The sequence below is a fragment of the Pan paniscus genome, chromosome 7 (genome assembly GCF_029289425.2).
Source record: "Pan paniscus chromosome 7, NHGRI_mPanPan1-v2.0_pri, whole genome shotgun sequence".
NCBI classification, from domain to species: Eukaryota; Metazoa; Chordata; class Mammalia; order Primates; family Hominidae; genus Pan; species Pan paniscus.
In genome coordinates, this window is record NC_073256.2 from 83806779 (window position 1) to 83822382 (window position 15604).

General features: G+C 37.0%; 1 protein-coding gene across 1 annotated transcript in view; it reads left to right on the forward strand.

The window, feature by feature from the left end:
- PREX2 (phosphatidylinositol-3,4,5-trisphosphate dependent Rac exchange factor 2) overlaps positions 1-15604 on the forward strand; it is a 285119-nt gene that overhangs the window by 122242 nt on the left and 147273 nt on the right. The window contains exons 16-20 of the mRNA XM_063606803.1: positions 3307-3379; positions 6367-6509; positions 6670-6762; positions 9154-9302; positions 13648-13733. Coding sequence (XP_063462873.1) covers positions 3307-3379; positions 6367-6509; positions 6670-6762; positions 9154-9302; positions 13648-13733 — 544 coding nt within the window. The remainder of the gene's footprint in view (positions 1-3306; positions 3380-6366; positions 6510-6669; positions 6763-9153; positions 9303-13647; positions 13734-15604) is intronic.

A 15604-nucleotide genomic window follows, 5' to 3' on the forward strand; every position in this document is an offset into this window, starting at 1 on the left:
CTGGGATTACAGGTGTGTACCGCTACACCTGGCTAATTTTTGTATTTTCAGTAGAGACAGGGTTTCACTGTGTTGGCCAGGCAGCTCGAACCTCTGACCTCAAGTGATCCACCTGCCTCAGCCTCCCAAAGGGCTCGGATTACAGGTGTGAGCTACCACGCCCAGCCACAATTTTTTTTTCTTCAGTTTTTCTTCGTGGTTTATTATGACAATGTCTGCAGAAATTGTACAGAATAGAAATTGCATTGGCTGGGACTCACAACCTAGTGTCTGATGCCAGCTCTGCTAGTAACTAGTTATATGAACTTAGACAAGTCACTCAATCTCTATAGATTTTAGTTTTTACAACTGTTTACTGCTTACTGCAATAGCTGTACATGCTGTCTCTTTTCTATCACCGAAACTTTATGATTCTGATATTGTAAAACATCCTAATGTAAGTATCAACATAATCAACTCTGATTGCTTAACTTCTGATTAGGACCACATAGGCTGCCTTGGAAAAGGCAGAAATAGTAATGGAAGGATAAGAGAACAACAAGTTAAAGTTCTTAATCTAACATGAAGAAGAGGTTTTTGTTTGTTTGTTTGTTTGTTTGTTTTTTGTTTTTCATGTAAGGGTCTCTTTCTACCAAGACTCTGAAGTGATAATATTGAATGTCCAGTATGGACCGAGACACTGAATTGATTTGGACGGTTTTAGAACACAGAGTAAAAAAACTGGCTCTACTATGATTGGAGTATATTCTAGAGCCTATAGTTTTTCTCTTATTCTGCAATATATTGTGCGATGTCATCTTGGAAGACAAAATGAGTGTTGTGTTCTTCTGAATACATTTTTCATTCACTGTTGTTGTGCTGCTTCTATTATAGTATAATGGTTTGTAATAAAATACCCTATTTCACAAAGTTAAATTCTTATTTGGCATGTGCAGTAATATACCTTTAAAACATCATTCAATTCCTGTACATTGTGATTTGGGTATGGATCACTCATAGTTCATAATTAAATAATGCCTTGCTTCTTCACATCCATGAGGTCTTACTGTGCTTTTTCTAAATGCTTACCAGGTGCATATGGCACAAGGAGGATTTTAAAAAAGCATAGGAAACCCAGAACATGTTAGGCTATGTTTTTTACACCATTATGTTCAATAATATTAGTCTGGCCAGTGTTTCATTTGAATAATCAATCAAATAAAGCAATCAAATGTCAGTGATTATTAAACAAGCTTTTCTTGTAAGCTTAATGTTCAAGCAAGTGCTTTGATGATAGAATACACAAACAAAGCAGGAAGCAATCATGATTTCTGCCTTGAAGTGATGTTGGTCAATTGGGCTAATTTTCATGTACCCTCTAAAGCTCTGCTGCAGCGTCATCTCCCCCAAGAAGCCTCGCCAGATCCTCTAGCCTAGGCTCAGGGTCACCTTCTGTGGTCCCAGATCCCCAGGTATATCTGCCTCATTGGGAATATGGATTAAATTGGTTATTAGTAAAGTACTTACCTTTTAATGACCAAATCCTACCCTAGATTTGCATTACCTCAGAGCAGGGAATTATTTTGTGCTTGAGTGGTTTAATATATTTTTTCTATCACTTGGCACAATATGTAGAAAAAAATAAGTATCTTTTGAATGAATGCATAAAAATTACAAAACAGCTCGATTTTTGAAGAGGGCCAGATGCAGAGTCTGAAGTTACAGATTATGTGTTTAGTAGTTCTTAGGAGGATTAGTGAGGGTTGGATTTGTCACAGCATGAGGTAGGACCCTTATTTTGCTCCTTTATAGACAGGTAGAAGGTGAGTGAGTGGAGGGTAAAGAGAAGGGCATTGCAGCTATGAACAATTACATGAGTGAAAGCAGGAGAAGAACGAGCACAGACTTCAGGCAACAGCAGGGAGGCCAAGTTGCCTACAGCAAGAGGTATGATATTGAGCTTTGGAGAGTGAAGCTGGAGAGATAGCATAAAACCAAGATATGGAAAGTTTTAAAAGCCCAACAGAGAATTTTGATACATTATGATTCTAAAAGAACAGTCTGTTTAGTTTTGGAACCGAGTTTCTGTGTAAGAAAGTTTAATTCTGGCCAGGCACAGTGGTTCACGCCTGTAATCCCAGCACTTTGGGAGGTTGAGGCGAGTGGATCACCTGAGGTTAGGAGTTCAAGACCAGCCTGGCCAACATGATGAAAGCCCGTCTCTACTAAAAATACAAAAATTAGCCGGGTGTGGTGGCATGCGCCTGCAGTCTCAGCTACTCGGGAGGCTGAGGTGGGAGAATCGCTTGAACCGGGGAGGCGGACGTTGCAGTGAGCTGAGATCAAGCCACTGCATTCCAGCCTGAGCAACAGAGTGAGACTCCATCTTAAAAAAAAAATAGTTTAATTGTTAGAAAGAGTCCAGAAAAAATTATGGTAATTTAGAAGGGAGAAGAAGAAACACCATATGAAGGTATTGACAGTAGAAATGGAATAGAAGCCAGAGAGGAGAGAGTAGATTTGGTAACATACCTAAGTGCTAAAAGATAGGACTGGGGAAAAATGAGATAATATGTGAGAAAAAAGCTGCTTGAACTGTAACAATACAACTCTAAGGTCACACACACACACACACACACACACACACACGCATACACACGCATGTTCATATCCATGGATCCATACTTAAAGGCATAAAATAGGTGTTTTCTAAATGAAAACCAAAAGAAAAAGGTTGCTTTGGGCGCTTTTGTTGGATTCAGTTAAATGATCTGATTTTTTTTTGGCAAAATAATGAAAGAGAAGCTTGTATTTGCTAGCTCAGCCAAACGATTTACTTGTAAGGTCTTACAAGTCATCGTAGATTAATAGGTTTCTTCAGGGGTCCTCACAGGGCAATGCCATTTGGTGGAAGGGAATAGTTAGTGACTGAGGTCATACATAATGATTGTTTAATTAGAGTGTTGTCAATTTACAGGATATTTCCCTGTTGCATAATTGGAATATAAAATCTAAGAAATCTAATCTAAGAAATAACAGGCATCATTTATGGTAGCAATAAATTTTTGTTACATAGTTTTGTGTACAATGAAGTATGTTTGTTTCTCAAGAAATATTAAATCTTTGTTTTACTTAATGCCAAAAGAAAATGTTTTCATAATCAACTGAATGTTTTGTAACAATTAGATGCATTCTGTCTTATAAAGCAATGCATGCTTTATAAGCGAAGCTTTGTCTGAATTTGGTGCTGGGAATGTTAAATGGAGCAAAGCTGCCACAAAGCCTTTAGTTGCCTATTAACTCCCACAGTGCTTTTTTGGTTAACAGGGAGATTGCCGCACCAGAGAAGAGGCAATGATATTTGGCGTTGGACTCTGTGACAATGGATTTATGCACCATGGTAGGGATTTTTTACCCTGGGAGCTTACAGATGTATTTCATCACTTTGGTTCTTAGGATACTGCAACACCCAGTGCTGCAGTGAGGTCATTTAGGGATGAGCCAGCAAGACTGTCTGGGTCTTGCCATGGGTTCAGGTTGGGTCACCACAACTGCATTCAGTTTTACTGCTGGTGCCATTCCTATGTCTAATTGCTGTTACCTACCAATTGCCATGACTACTATCCTATTTTTCTAGCCTATGCTGATTCTAGAAGAACAATGGCTTGAGCTAGAAGTTTTTCTGTTTTGTCTTGTTTTTAAGCTCATAAACCTCTTTGAGACTATTTCAGATTAGACTTATGGTTTTATTTTGAATGCCAGTATATATTAGAATGAATAAATGACAGCATATGTGGTTGACTATTTACTGTTATTTTTAAGAAAAATGTTTTTAAAATTACCTCAGAGAACAAAATTATAGATCTCTAGAAAAAAATTATTTTTAATCATTAAATGTTAATTTTTTTTTCTTGTCTGATGATTTCAAGTAAGTCACCACAAAACCTCTTTCTGCTGTGCCCTGGGATGACTTCAAGTAAGTCATCAAACAAGAATTTTTAAATAAAGTTCTTAGATTTATCAGGGTAATGATAGCAAGCTTTTCCTGTTTGTAACATCATATAGAATCCATAAACCCAAACAGTAGTCTCTCTCTTTTTATTTATTTATTTATTTTTTGAGACAGGGTCTCACTCTGTCACCCAGGCTAGAGTGCAGTGGCATGATCTCAGCTCACCACAACCTTTGCCTCGTGGGTTGAAGCGATTCTCCCACCTCAGCCTCCGGAGTAGCTGGGACTACAAGTGCATGCCACCACGTCTAACTAACTTTTGCTTTTCTTGGTAGAGATGGAGTTTCACCAAGCTAGGCTGATCTCGAACTCCTGACCTCAAGTAATTTGCCTGCCCCAGCCTCCCAAAGTGCTGGGATTATAGGCGTGAGCCACTATGCCTGGCCTCTTTTTAATTATTAATATAATATGCTTATAAACATATATTTGATAGCACTTATGCCTATTTGTCAGTTACTTTTTCAGAATATCTTTACATTTTTATGAAGAAGGAAGTACAGCAAAGGTTACGGTGATTTTGAGAAGATCCTTGGTTATCATTTTTTTGGGGGAAATTCCATCCTGTTTCCCTATCTCCAGATCACTCTGTGAGTTGTCGTGGAGAAATATTGGTCCTTGAAGAACAAACTATGAACGGAAGAAATTACATCATGTTAGGGGATTAAACCTGTAATATAAAGCTGAAAACCTTCAAAAGTTTCAATTTTTTTTCTTTAAAGTAAAGCACCAACACACAGTAATTTTATCTAAGCATTTATTATAAAATGTTGAGTTACATCAAAAGTTTTTCATACCAAAGTCTGACAGTAAAGCATGAACAGTGTAGCTCATGCCTGGCTTTATTGATGCCCTATCATGCTCCTTTTAAAAGACAATTTGGTGGAGGGAAACAGCTGTAGCAGAAATATTGTGTGAACTTTGGGAAACTGCTTAGATCATTAAGTCAATCTAAAATAGGTTCTGAGCTAGGCGCAGTGGCTCATGCCTGTAATCCCAGCACTTCGAGAGGCCAAGGTGGGAGGTATTGCTTGAGCCTTGGAGTTCGAGACCAGCCTGGACAACATAGCAAGAACCCGTCTCTACAAAAATTTAAAATAGTAACAATAAAATAGATTCTCACTTCTGTTGCTAATTATGGCTTCCGTTGTTTTTGAAATTTGTGGTTGATAGTTTCGTTTGTTAACTCAAGTTGCCATCCAGTCTTTCAACCAAAGATCAATAAAGCCATTCATCCAGTCAACAATTATTTGTTGGAGCTCTGAAAAAATAATGAAACCAAATAGCTATCCCTTTTGACTGCTTACTATATGCCAAGTTATTTATATTTATTACCTCATTTTGGTTTTAAGCAACAATATGTAGAAGGTTTTATTGCCCCCACTTTACAGATGAGGAAACTGAAACTCAGAGGGATTAAGTAACTTTCTTATCTCATTTCCAGACCTGGAATTTAAACTCAGGCCTGTCTCATCACAAAACCTAACTTTTTCTGCTGTGCCCTGGGATCACTTTCTTTTAGTCTCTGGCTTAATGAATCAACCTTCAAGGTATTAAGGACAGAGAAATAAGAAATAGAGAACTTTTTTTTTGTAAAGTATTTTGACAGCTGTCAGGATCTCACTGAATACAAATTCTTCATATCAGTATTTAGCCATATTTTTTAAAATACTAACAAAACATAAACTTTATTTCATCAGTGCATTCCAAGAATCTTAGGGGATTTGGGGGGAAATGCTAATGTTCAGATAAGGGGGAAGAAACAGACCTTTCTAGAAATAAGGTTATTTGAGAATATTGCTTTTAAACAGAAAAGAAACAGGAATTTGTGGAAACTAAAATCACATTTCACCCAGAAGGCATATTTCTGGTTTGAAGTATTGGGACAAAAGTGAACACAATGGGAGTTGTTCACACACAGAAGGCAACACTTAACCCATTTGAATTTTCCCATAATTGTGTGGGATGTTAAAAACATGCTTAAAGTGTTTACTACAAATTGAAAACACCATAAATTTCTATGTTTTGGAGACACGCATTTTTGGATTCATTATAATCTTTTATTTAAATTTGGATTTTAATCTGGAAAGCGAAGGGCTTGGTTAAATTTTAAAAAGTTAGCCTTAGAAGAAATACTATTTGTTTTAAAAAATTCAAAATCCTGTGGGTAAAAGTAATTGAAAGGAGACATTGGCTCGAAATTATAGAAAGAAAGAGAAAAAAAAACAAAACCCGGGGCTACTTGTGAATGTAACTAGTCCTAGGAGTATAAAGTTGAGGTTATGGGTGTAGGTATTAATTTGTAAATGTCACTGCTATTGAAAATGAGTGCGATTTTTGAATTAGCTGAAATAATTTGCATCTGTCTTTTTCTGTAGTCCTTGAAAAAAGCGAATTCAAAGATGAACCCCTACTTTTCCGTTTTTTTTCGGATGAGGAAATGGAGGGATCAAATATGAAACATCGACTTATGAAACATGACTTAAAAGTTGTGGAAAATGTTATAGCTAAGTCATTATTGGTAAGTTTATTGATATGTTATATAAGTTTTCTTCTTGATTAGACACTAGCAGAAGACTGCGTTAAACATGTTTGACGGTGATGCACATTACTTCGTTCTGTTTGACTTGTAATTTTTTTCATAGTTGCTTTATCAATAATGTTAATATTTTGCATTTCAGATTAAATCCAATGAAGGCAGCTATGGCTTTGGGCTAGAAGACAAAAATAAAGTTCCAATAATAAAGTTGGTAGAAAAGGGATCTAATGCTGAGGTAATGTAAATTAGCGTTTTAATTTAAATTTGTTATCATGACATAAAAATAGAGAAATTCTAAACAAACTGAAATCTGCCTTTAAAGATAATCAGCCTTGAAATTATCTTTATCGAACATAATGTCTCTGGATAATCTTACTCACAGGTTCTACTGAATACCTTTGGGATTAGCAGCAGCTGAGTCCTGTCTGGCCACTCAGGGATAATAGGGGCCGGGAGGTGGTGGGTATTCTATAGCAGCCGTCCCCAACCTTCTTGGTACCAGGGACTGGTTTTGTGGAAGACAATTTTTCCACAGGCAGAGGGTGGGGGATGGTTTTGGGATGAAACTGTACCACCTCAGATCATCAGGCATTAGAGTGTCATAAGGTATGGTCAACATAGATCCCCCGCATGCTCGGTTCACAATTGGGTTCGTGCTCCTATGAGAATGTAATGCCACGGCTGACTTGACAGGAGGTGGAGCTCAGGGTTTGTGCTCACTCGCCCGCCTCTCACCTCCTTTTGTGTGTCTGGTTCCTGTCAGGCCTTGGACCCATACTGGTCCGCAGCCTGGGATTGGGGACCCCTGTTCTAGAGTCCTTCAACTGTGAACTTCTTGACCTTCTGGGAGGCCAAGTGGCTCATTCTTTGTCCCTGGAGCTTCACTAATCACAGACTCCAACCTGGAGCCCCGTGGAGACTGCATAGGGTAGCACTGTATTATGCACGGCAGATGGTTCTTCCTTTCTGTCAAGAGCCGTGTCTTCTGTTTTCCCATCACCGTTGATAGTGTTTTATATGAGTATAACTTTCATCACCAAAGGACATGCTTTAACTATTTTCTCATTGGATTAATGCTCCTGATGTTCTCTCACTTCATCAGCCTTTTTGAGACAAAGTCTCCCTCTGTTGCCCAGGCTAGAGTCCAGTGGCATGATCTCGGCTCACTGCAACCTCTGCCTTCCGGGTTCAAGTGATTCTCCTGCCTCAGCCTCCAGAGTAGCTGGGATTACAGGCCCGTGCCACCAGGCCCAGCTGATTTTTTTTTTTTTTAATAGAGACAGGTTTTACCAGGTTGGCCAGGCTGGTCTCAAACTCCTGACCTTAAGTGATCTGCCCACCTCAGCCTCCCAAAGTTCTGGGATTACAGGCATGAGACACTGCACCCAGCAACTTTACCAGCCTTTCAAACAAAAAAAACTTCTGATCATTCATTCATTCATTCATTTAGAAGTATTTATTTAGTGCCTGTCATATACTCAGCAGTGTTCCAGGCTCTGGGAATACAGCAACAAACAAGACACAAAATCCCCCACCCTTATAGGCCCTACTTTTCAGTGCTGTAGCCCAAGTATATCTAGTTTAAAGTATCTTCACCTTGGTGCCCCTGGTTGGAAGATACTTAATCCTCAAGCAAACTTCTCAATATTTAGATCTTTAATGGATATGAAAATTAACAAAATATGGTATTTACCTTTGAACCTGTTTAAAGTTAGTGGTAAACTGTCACCCATCCTCCTATCTGCTAATGCCCAAGGTCTCTGTTTTATCAAAACACAGGTTCATGCAAGACAAAGCTTTCTGTACAGCACGCTAATTTCAAACAAAATAACTCTGATCAACGTATGCACTGTTTAGTGGACCTGGCCAACGAATGACCATTTTTAGTAATTGTCTATGAGAAGGAAATAGTTTCTCCCAGGCATTTTCAGAGGATGGTCTTAGAGCACAGCTGCATCTGACTATGCCACTAATAAAATGCCCTCTCTCAGGCTTTCATCATTTAGCTGACAGTCAAAACAGCAGTAGTTTATAGGCAGTAAGGCTGGTTGAGAAGTGCATGCTGGTTGGCGTGGAGGGATAATATCTTCCTTGTCCTCTTTTCAGCAGCTTGCACTGTTGACAGCTCTATGCTGGTTGGAGCTCTCTTCTTTGAATTCCAGGCTCCCTCTGTCTCCTGCACTGGAGCCGCTTGAGCTATGTCAGGCTAGATATGCATATTTGGGTGTCATTGATGTAGATACAGAAGTTGACACTTTCTGAGTTAATTGGCTATAGGTGGAAAACACAGTAAAAAAAATTAACTTTGGATTTGATTATAGTTAAAAGGATGAAATAAGCTAAAGAACAGTAAAATATAACAGAAGAGGGGAGTAGGATGTTAAGTCAGGGAGGGAAATGGGGATAATTTTGGTAAAGTTCTGTGTTCAAATTTAAAACTAGGCCAAAGAGAATGATAACTGTGTTATCTACAGTTCTGCTTTGTGAATTTGTATAAAAACACAGCAGGTGTGTTAAAATGTCAATATCTATAAGCTCTGAAACTTTTCATATTCTAATTTTGTGAAAAACTCAAAATTTCTTATTAAAATATACTTTGACTTATTTTTTGTAATTTCTGTCTTAGATGGCTGGCATGGAAGTCGGGAAAAAGATTTTTGCTATTAATGGTGACCTAGTTTTTATGAGACCTTTCAATGAAGTGGATTGCTTCCTGAAATCGTGTTTAAACAGCAGAAAACCTCTAAGAGTTCTTGTGAGCACAAAGCCAAGAGAGTAAGTTGTATGATTTATGTGTGATTTTTTAAAAGTTATCCATAGATAAGTAACACAGAAAAGATAACTAAGTAAATGCTTAGAATTAAGCATCTCATTGCTTGGAACGCTTGAACCTCACCAGTATCACTAATACTGGTTTACAGATGATGGGAGAAGCTACATCGCTTGTGATGCTGACATACTTGTTACTTGAATCATGTAGTTTTAGTGGAAACAATGCTTTTCTTTTGCTGCCCACATTTTCCTGGTCTGGGTTGAATTGGGTTTTACTATGAGTGAAGAAAACTAGTAGAACATTTGAGAATAAAGAACTGTGTTTCTCCATGTTCGGCTATAAGAATTTCTGGTGCTATCAGATGATTAGATACCAGATACCATTTATAATTCAACACTCATAAGAGATGCAAAAAAGACTGAAAGATAATCCATACTTGCATGTGCTTAGTAATTTGTCCATTTCTTTAAAAAATTCTATTAACTATCTACCTATGATTAGAAAAAAAGTTATGTTTATTATAGAAAATGTAGAGAATACAAATGTTTCTAAAGGGAGACTTTTTTTCTTGCAATATCACCCATAAATAGCCATTGTTATTCCTTTGAAATTAAGTATTAACTAAAGTTTTTAAAGTATTGGTACACATATACACAATCAGGTACCCACAAAATGAGAGCATGCTCTGTATGCTACTTTTTAATAACATATCATGCATATACTTGCAAGACATGGGCTTTTCTTTTGCATATCATTTCCATCAATGGTTTAGTATTTCCTTATCATATTTACCTTGAATTGTTTAACCAATTAATTAATTGAGATAATTTGTACAAACTACTTAGCATAATATATCAAAATTATTGTTTAAATTTTACTTTTATCATTTGTCAATCATGATAAGCAACTTCATTAGTTTTAAAGCAAATGAAATTTAGCACTTCAAAAATAAGATTTTTTAAATTTTAACTACCTATTAAAAGTACATGCAGTATTCTTCCCTGCCTTAAATATATTTTAATATGTAAAAATACATATTTATATGTAATATGTTTATATGTTATATATATTCAGGAATAGCTGGATGTACTTCTGCAGTGTTAAGTATCTTAAGAGTCAAAGTGCAGTGCAGTGGGCTGGGTTCTCCCTAGTGAGTCCCTTCAAGGCAGTGCGAATTCATTAAAGTAGATGCTTTAGCTTCTACCAATAGTTTACCAAGAGGTCTGAAAGAGTGAGCCTGACACTCACTTTTTACTAATGTAGGAAGACGAGGCTAGAGGGCAGGAAAGAAGCACAGCAATGTCTTCCCTCTAAACCTAATTATGGTCTGTTCCTCTCCCTTTATTCAACTCTGTCTAGGAGAAGACTGTCCTGCTTGCCCACCTCCTGACACTTTGAGGGCATTTAAAAGGAAGAAGACAGACTGGAAAGGAATAAGGGAGTAGTATTCAAAGCAATCATTAGGTCCTCCCTAGGGCCCCCTGATTTAACCCTACAAATACTGATCTACTGATCAGAGACATTCCAACAGTTAGAGACTTTGAGGTCATCAACTTCAAAACTGAATAAATAGGAGCAAATCTTCAGTCGTAGACTTAGTTGCTAGATGAGCAGAATAGCAATCTGTGTCTTCTGACTCTTCTTAGGGTTCGTTGCGCTGTGTCTAGAACTCTAGATTCCAGGTTCAAGCCTCTCTTCCACTACTTGCTAGCTAAGTGTATAACTTCACGTCCTCATCCATAAAATGGGGATAAGAATACCTGTGCCATGGAACTGCAAAGAATGTTGAATAAAACTAGGTTTGTAAAGAACTTAGTGAAGTATCCAGTACATAGTAAGTACCCAGTGATGTTATATATGATGCTGTTGTCTTCTCATTTTATTATGTTTCATTGCTACTTCATTATATCAAGAGCATATTTTACATTGTATAGCATACTCATTTTTTGAAGATGGCATACTCATTTTTAAAAAACTTGTTTGAAATAAATGACTTTTCCTTTATGTCCTTATTCTAATGTATGAGTTCTATAAATCACTGTCATATTTTCTTACAATAGCTTCTTGGAATTTAAGTAGTATCTCATTTTGAGGAAAAGGGAAAAATATGATAGATAAATGCAAAAGAATTTTCTTTTGATTCTAGCTGTATTTCATACTTGATAGCATCAAGGGATTTTTCAAAAGACTTTGTAGCAGATAATTTAGTACACTTATTTTCTGTAGGAAATAGAACATCCGTCTTGTATAAACGTAATTCTTTTTTAATAGGGAATATAATGTTCTCACCAGGGAAACATGTTTTCTAAAGATCATTTTACTAAGGGGGTTCCAACATTTGGACCAAAATGCATGTCATGGTGTTTTGTACAATTTTGATTAAGGAAAAATAATTCTCTTAAAGATTAGAGTCAACCTTCCATAGCAGTGTTAGAAGGATAGAAAAACCTTGCTCAGTAAGATTGAGAGGCCACTGTGAATTACTCAAAATCCAAAAGCAACAATAATTCACCATGGCCTGAAAGTTCTATGTTGTTTCAGCAGAAGTGAACTGTCATTCATAGTATATAGAAGCATGAACTTCTTCTGATTTTGTTTCAGGCTCACCAAAATATGTATTCATTCCCTTTTTCTTTCTTTGGTCAGTTATCTTTCATTTTCAAGTGAAACTTTGACAAACACTGATAACTATGTGTTATTCAAAGGAAATGAATACAGCCCTGTACACCAAAAACTATTTAATTAAGGATAAAGGATACATTAATTCTGTGACCTCGATCCCACATACATACAGATAACTTCATAGTGTATAACCTAATTTATAATAATACTTTCAAGTTTTCCGAGAGCAGAAAATCTTCATTTCTATCCCTGAATGCCTGCCTAGGTTATATTTGAGATTGCAGTGCCAGCCTCTCTGCCTTAGGCCTAAGTGTAGCCTATGGCTTTCTGAAGTGTTTGAGCCCTTAGTTTTGCTCGAACTCTCCCACAGCAATTTCATAAACTGCAGATAAGTCCTGCTGTATCTACCTTCAGACTCTGTTTAATATGCCCTTGAAGTGCTGCTGACATTTGCTTTATGATTAACTCATCTTTTGGGAAACACTTTTGTTTCTTGGGTGTCAAGGGCTATCTATCACAATTTATTGCGTTGTATTCATTTGTTTTTGTTCCCGGCTGCGATATCATACTCGTGTTGTTATGATGTTCCCTCGCATCTTGCACTCTCTGCTTTTCATTGTTGCTATCTGATTTCTGGCTTTCTTCAGTGGAGTATCTTATTTATGAGTGCCAAATTGGACACCCCTGACTGGTTTGCCGTGACAGCTTGCTCAAGTTTCCCATCTCTTCATAATCTTTTTTCTTTTTTTAATGTAGATTCATTGGAATGATTTCTTCTCTTATTCAGGTTTGCCTTCTGATGTATTATTCTTTTAAACCTTCATTGCATAAATACTAAAGTGAATCATTTTCTTAAAATATTTTGATACCACGTTTGACAGATCTGTTCTTTATAACTAGCTCTTTGTTGTTCTTTGATAAAGCTCCCAATAGGTAGAAATGTATTAACTCTGTATTTCTGTTACATTAATTTTTATAAAGAATTTCGTAGGTCCCTCATTTTTTTCTTTGTAACAGTAAACTAAGGAGAAAAGTTTCTGTTTTATTAAGTACCTGTATAGCTCATAGCACAGTACAGGGCAGCTTACCAAGGTTATTTCTTTTTAATTGCCACAGATACCCTGCAAAATAACTTTTAACAATGTTATCTTTCTGTGAAATTTTCTGTGTCAGAGTAGTTAAGGAGCTTATCTAAGTTATCCACCTACAAACTGACTACTTGAAGATTCAAGGCTAGGTTTAAGCAGGTATGGTGGCTCACACCTGTAATCCCAGCACTTTGGGAGACTGAGGTAGGAGGATCACTTGAGTTCAGTAATTTAAGATGAGCTTGAGCAATGTAGGAAACCCAGTGTTTATGAAAAAAATAAGGTAAAATAACCAAGCATGGTGTCACCTTGTGCCTGTAGTCCCAGCCACTTGGGAGGCTGAGATGCGAGGATCACTGGGACAGAGAGATTGAGGCTGCAGTGAGTAGTAATCAAGCCACTACACTCCAGTGTTCCTTTTTCAGGCTTTACTGTGTAATGACTGTGTTCAGTTTAGAAACACTGTATTGCATGAGGTTGGGGACCATGTTTGTCTCCAAGGATTTCTAGCCCAACATCTTTCACACTGTAGATCCTCAATATGTATTTATTGAGAGGTGTAAAGCTGTACACGACGATTATTTCAACCAGTTTTGATTCTTACGCTTCATCTTACCTTATTTTCTGATTGATTTAGGACAGTGAAAATTCCAGATTCAGCTGATGGACTTGGCTTCCAGATCCGGGGATTTGGCCCTTCTGTTGTGCATGCTGTAGGAAGAGGTAGGAAATTCGTCTTGCAGGAAACAGCTTTCCAGCAGGTTTGGGATGTGCCCGATGGAACAGGAATGTGTTTAAAACAGGCAGAACCATGCTGTGATGATTCTCAATTATATTTTCACTGTATTAATGCAATGGTAGCACATTCCAGAAACATTAAAAAAAAACAATTCTAAGCCGTATTTATCATTGTTAAAAAATTGATGTAAGAATTATGCCTAAATCTCACTTTTCTGCATGCTTCAGTTTATCCAAAGAATATAATAAATTTAAGATTTTCTATTTGTATTTTTCTTGATTTCAAGTAATTGTATTTCTTTGTCAGTAATCCAAAGTTGTGAGTTTTTAGGTTTAAAGTTGATCGGTGGACTTTATAACCTATTGCTATATACTTCCTTCAGGTACTTTTATAAACCGTGGTTAAATCTCATCATAAGATGCATTTTAAATTCAATAATTTTAGTGACTAAAAAGTTGTGTTTACACTTATTCTTTTTTGTTTGATTATTGACATCTCTTGTTATCATATGTATTTTTTAAATTTTAAATTGACACTAGCAATAATTGAAGGAAATAACTGTCAGATCCCACATTGCTAAACATAGTAAGTAACTTGCGCCTATAGCAAGAAGTGTCACTATTAGCATAAGAAGTCATGTGTTTATCTAACAAGAGACATACATGCTTTTTATTACTAAAGAATGTAAAGTATCTTGATGTGATCACCCAAAAATTTGGCAAGAAAATTTTAAGAGGGCATTTTTATCAGAATCAAATTTATCAAGGACATACTAGCTAGACCTTTATTATATTATAACATTACTTTCATTATTGTATGTATGATAAAAACATCTGATTTCAGAAAGCTGTCTTTTCTCTCAGATTTCTAAAACATATAGATGGATAGACAGTTAAAACCTTCCCAATAACTCATTAAATATTGTCAAATAAAATGGGATATTGAGGCACCAAATATCTTCTGCATTTTCATGAAGACAAAAAGGAGTAATTCACATTAATAGTGCTATAAAATAGCTTAAAGCCTGAGTGAATCAAGCTGTACCTCTTCCCTTATTACAATGTCATTTAAAGAGCAAGGTTCTATCTTTGGAGCTTAGTGGTGGGGTTGGCCTACGTCTGGTTTCTGTGCTTTTTGCTTCTGAAGAGTAAAAGACAGAAATGCTCAAGTGCCTTCTCTCTCAGATGTGTATGAAATGAAAAGATATTTTGTTATTTTTTGGCACTGTAATTTTGCCACAAGAAAAAGAGATTTCTTGTGTGGGTCATTGCAGTCACGCTTGCCAGCATCCCCAGGCTCCCCTGCCCCCCACCCTCAGCTGCATTCTAGCTACTGCACTTCAGCCTTGGATCAACCTAACCACATCTTCTCTCTTTTTCCCTTGTAGCTAGGAAAAACTGTCATGGTTATTGAATTAGTGTCTCCCAATTGACTGTCTTCTACTGGGCCCGTATTACTACTCAGCATTTTAAAAAATGTGTCCTTGATCAGTTTTTTTTGCTCCTCAAAATTGCTTCCTATATCCCAAGATGAACTTGTTCCTACGTTACAGACAAATTCAGCCATTCAGACAGGAAGCCCTCGGAGTCTTCCATTTATAGCAAGGTTGAGACTCTTAGTCAAGGCAAGGACTTCACAGTTGGCTCTATTCAACTCTCCAATCCTGTCTCTTCCATCCGCTCCCATTCTAAGCTCACACAAACAGAACAGCTTGGATGCTTCCAAGTGGCCAGGTGATTTCTTGAAGCAAGGCCATTTTTCAGGCTGTTCTTTCTGCTGATAATTTTCCATTTTCCCCTAAGACTCAATTCAATGCAGAAAGCCACTTAACATTTCTAGGAGTGAATTTTATGGG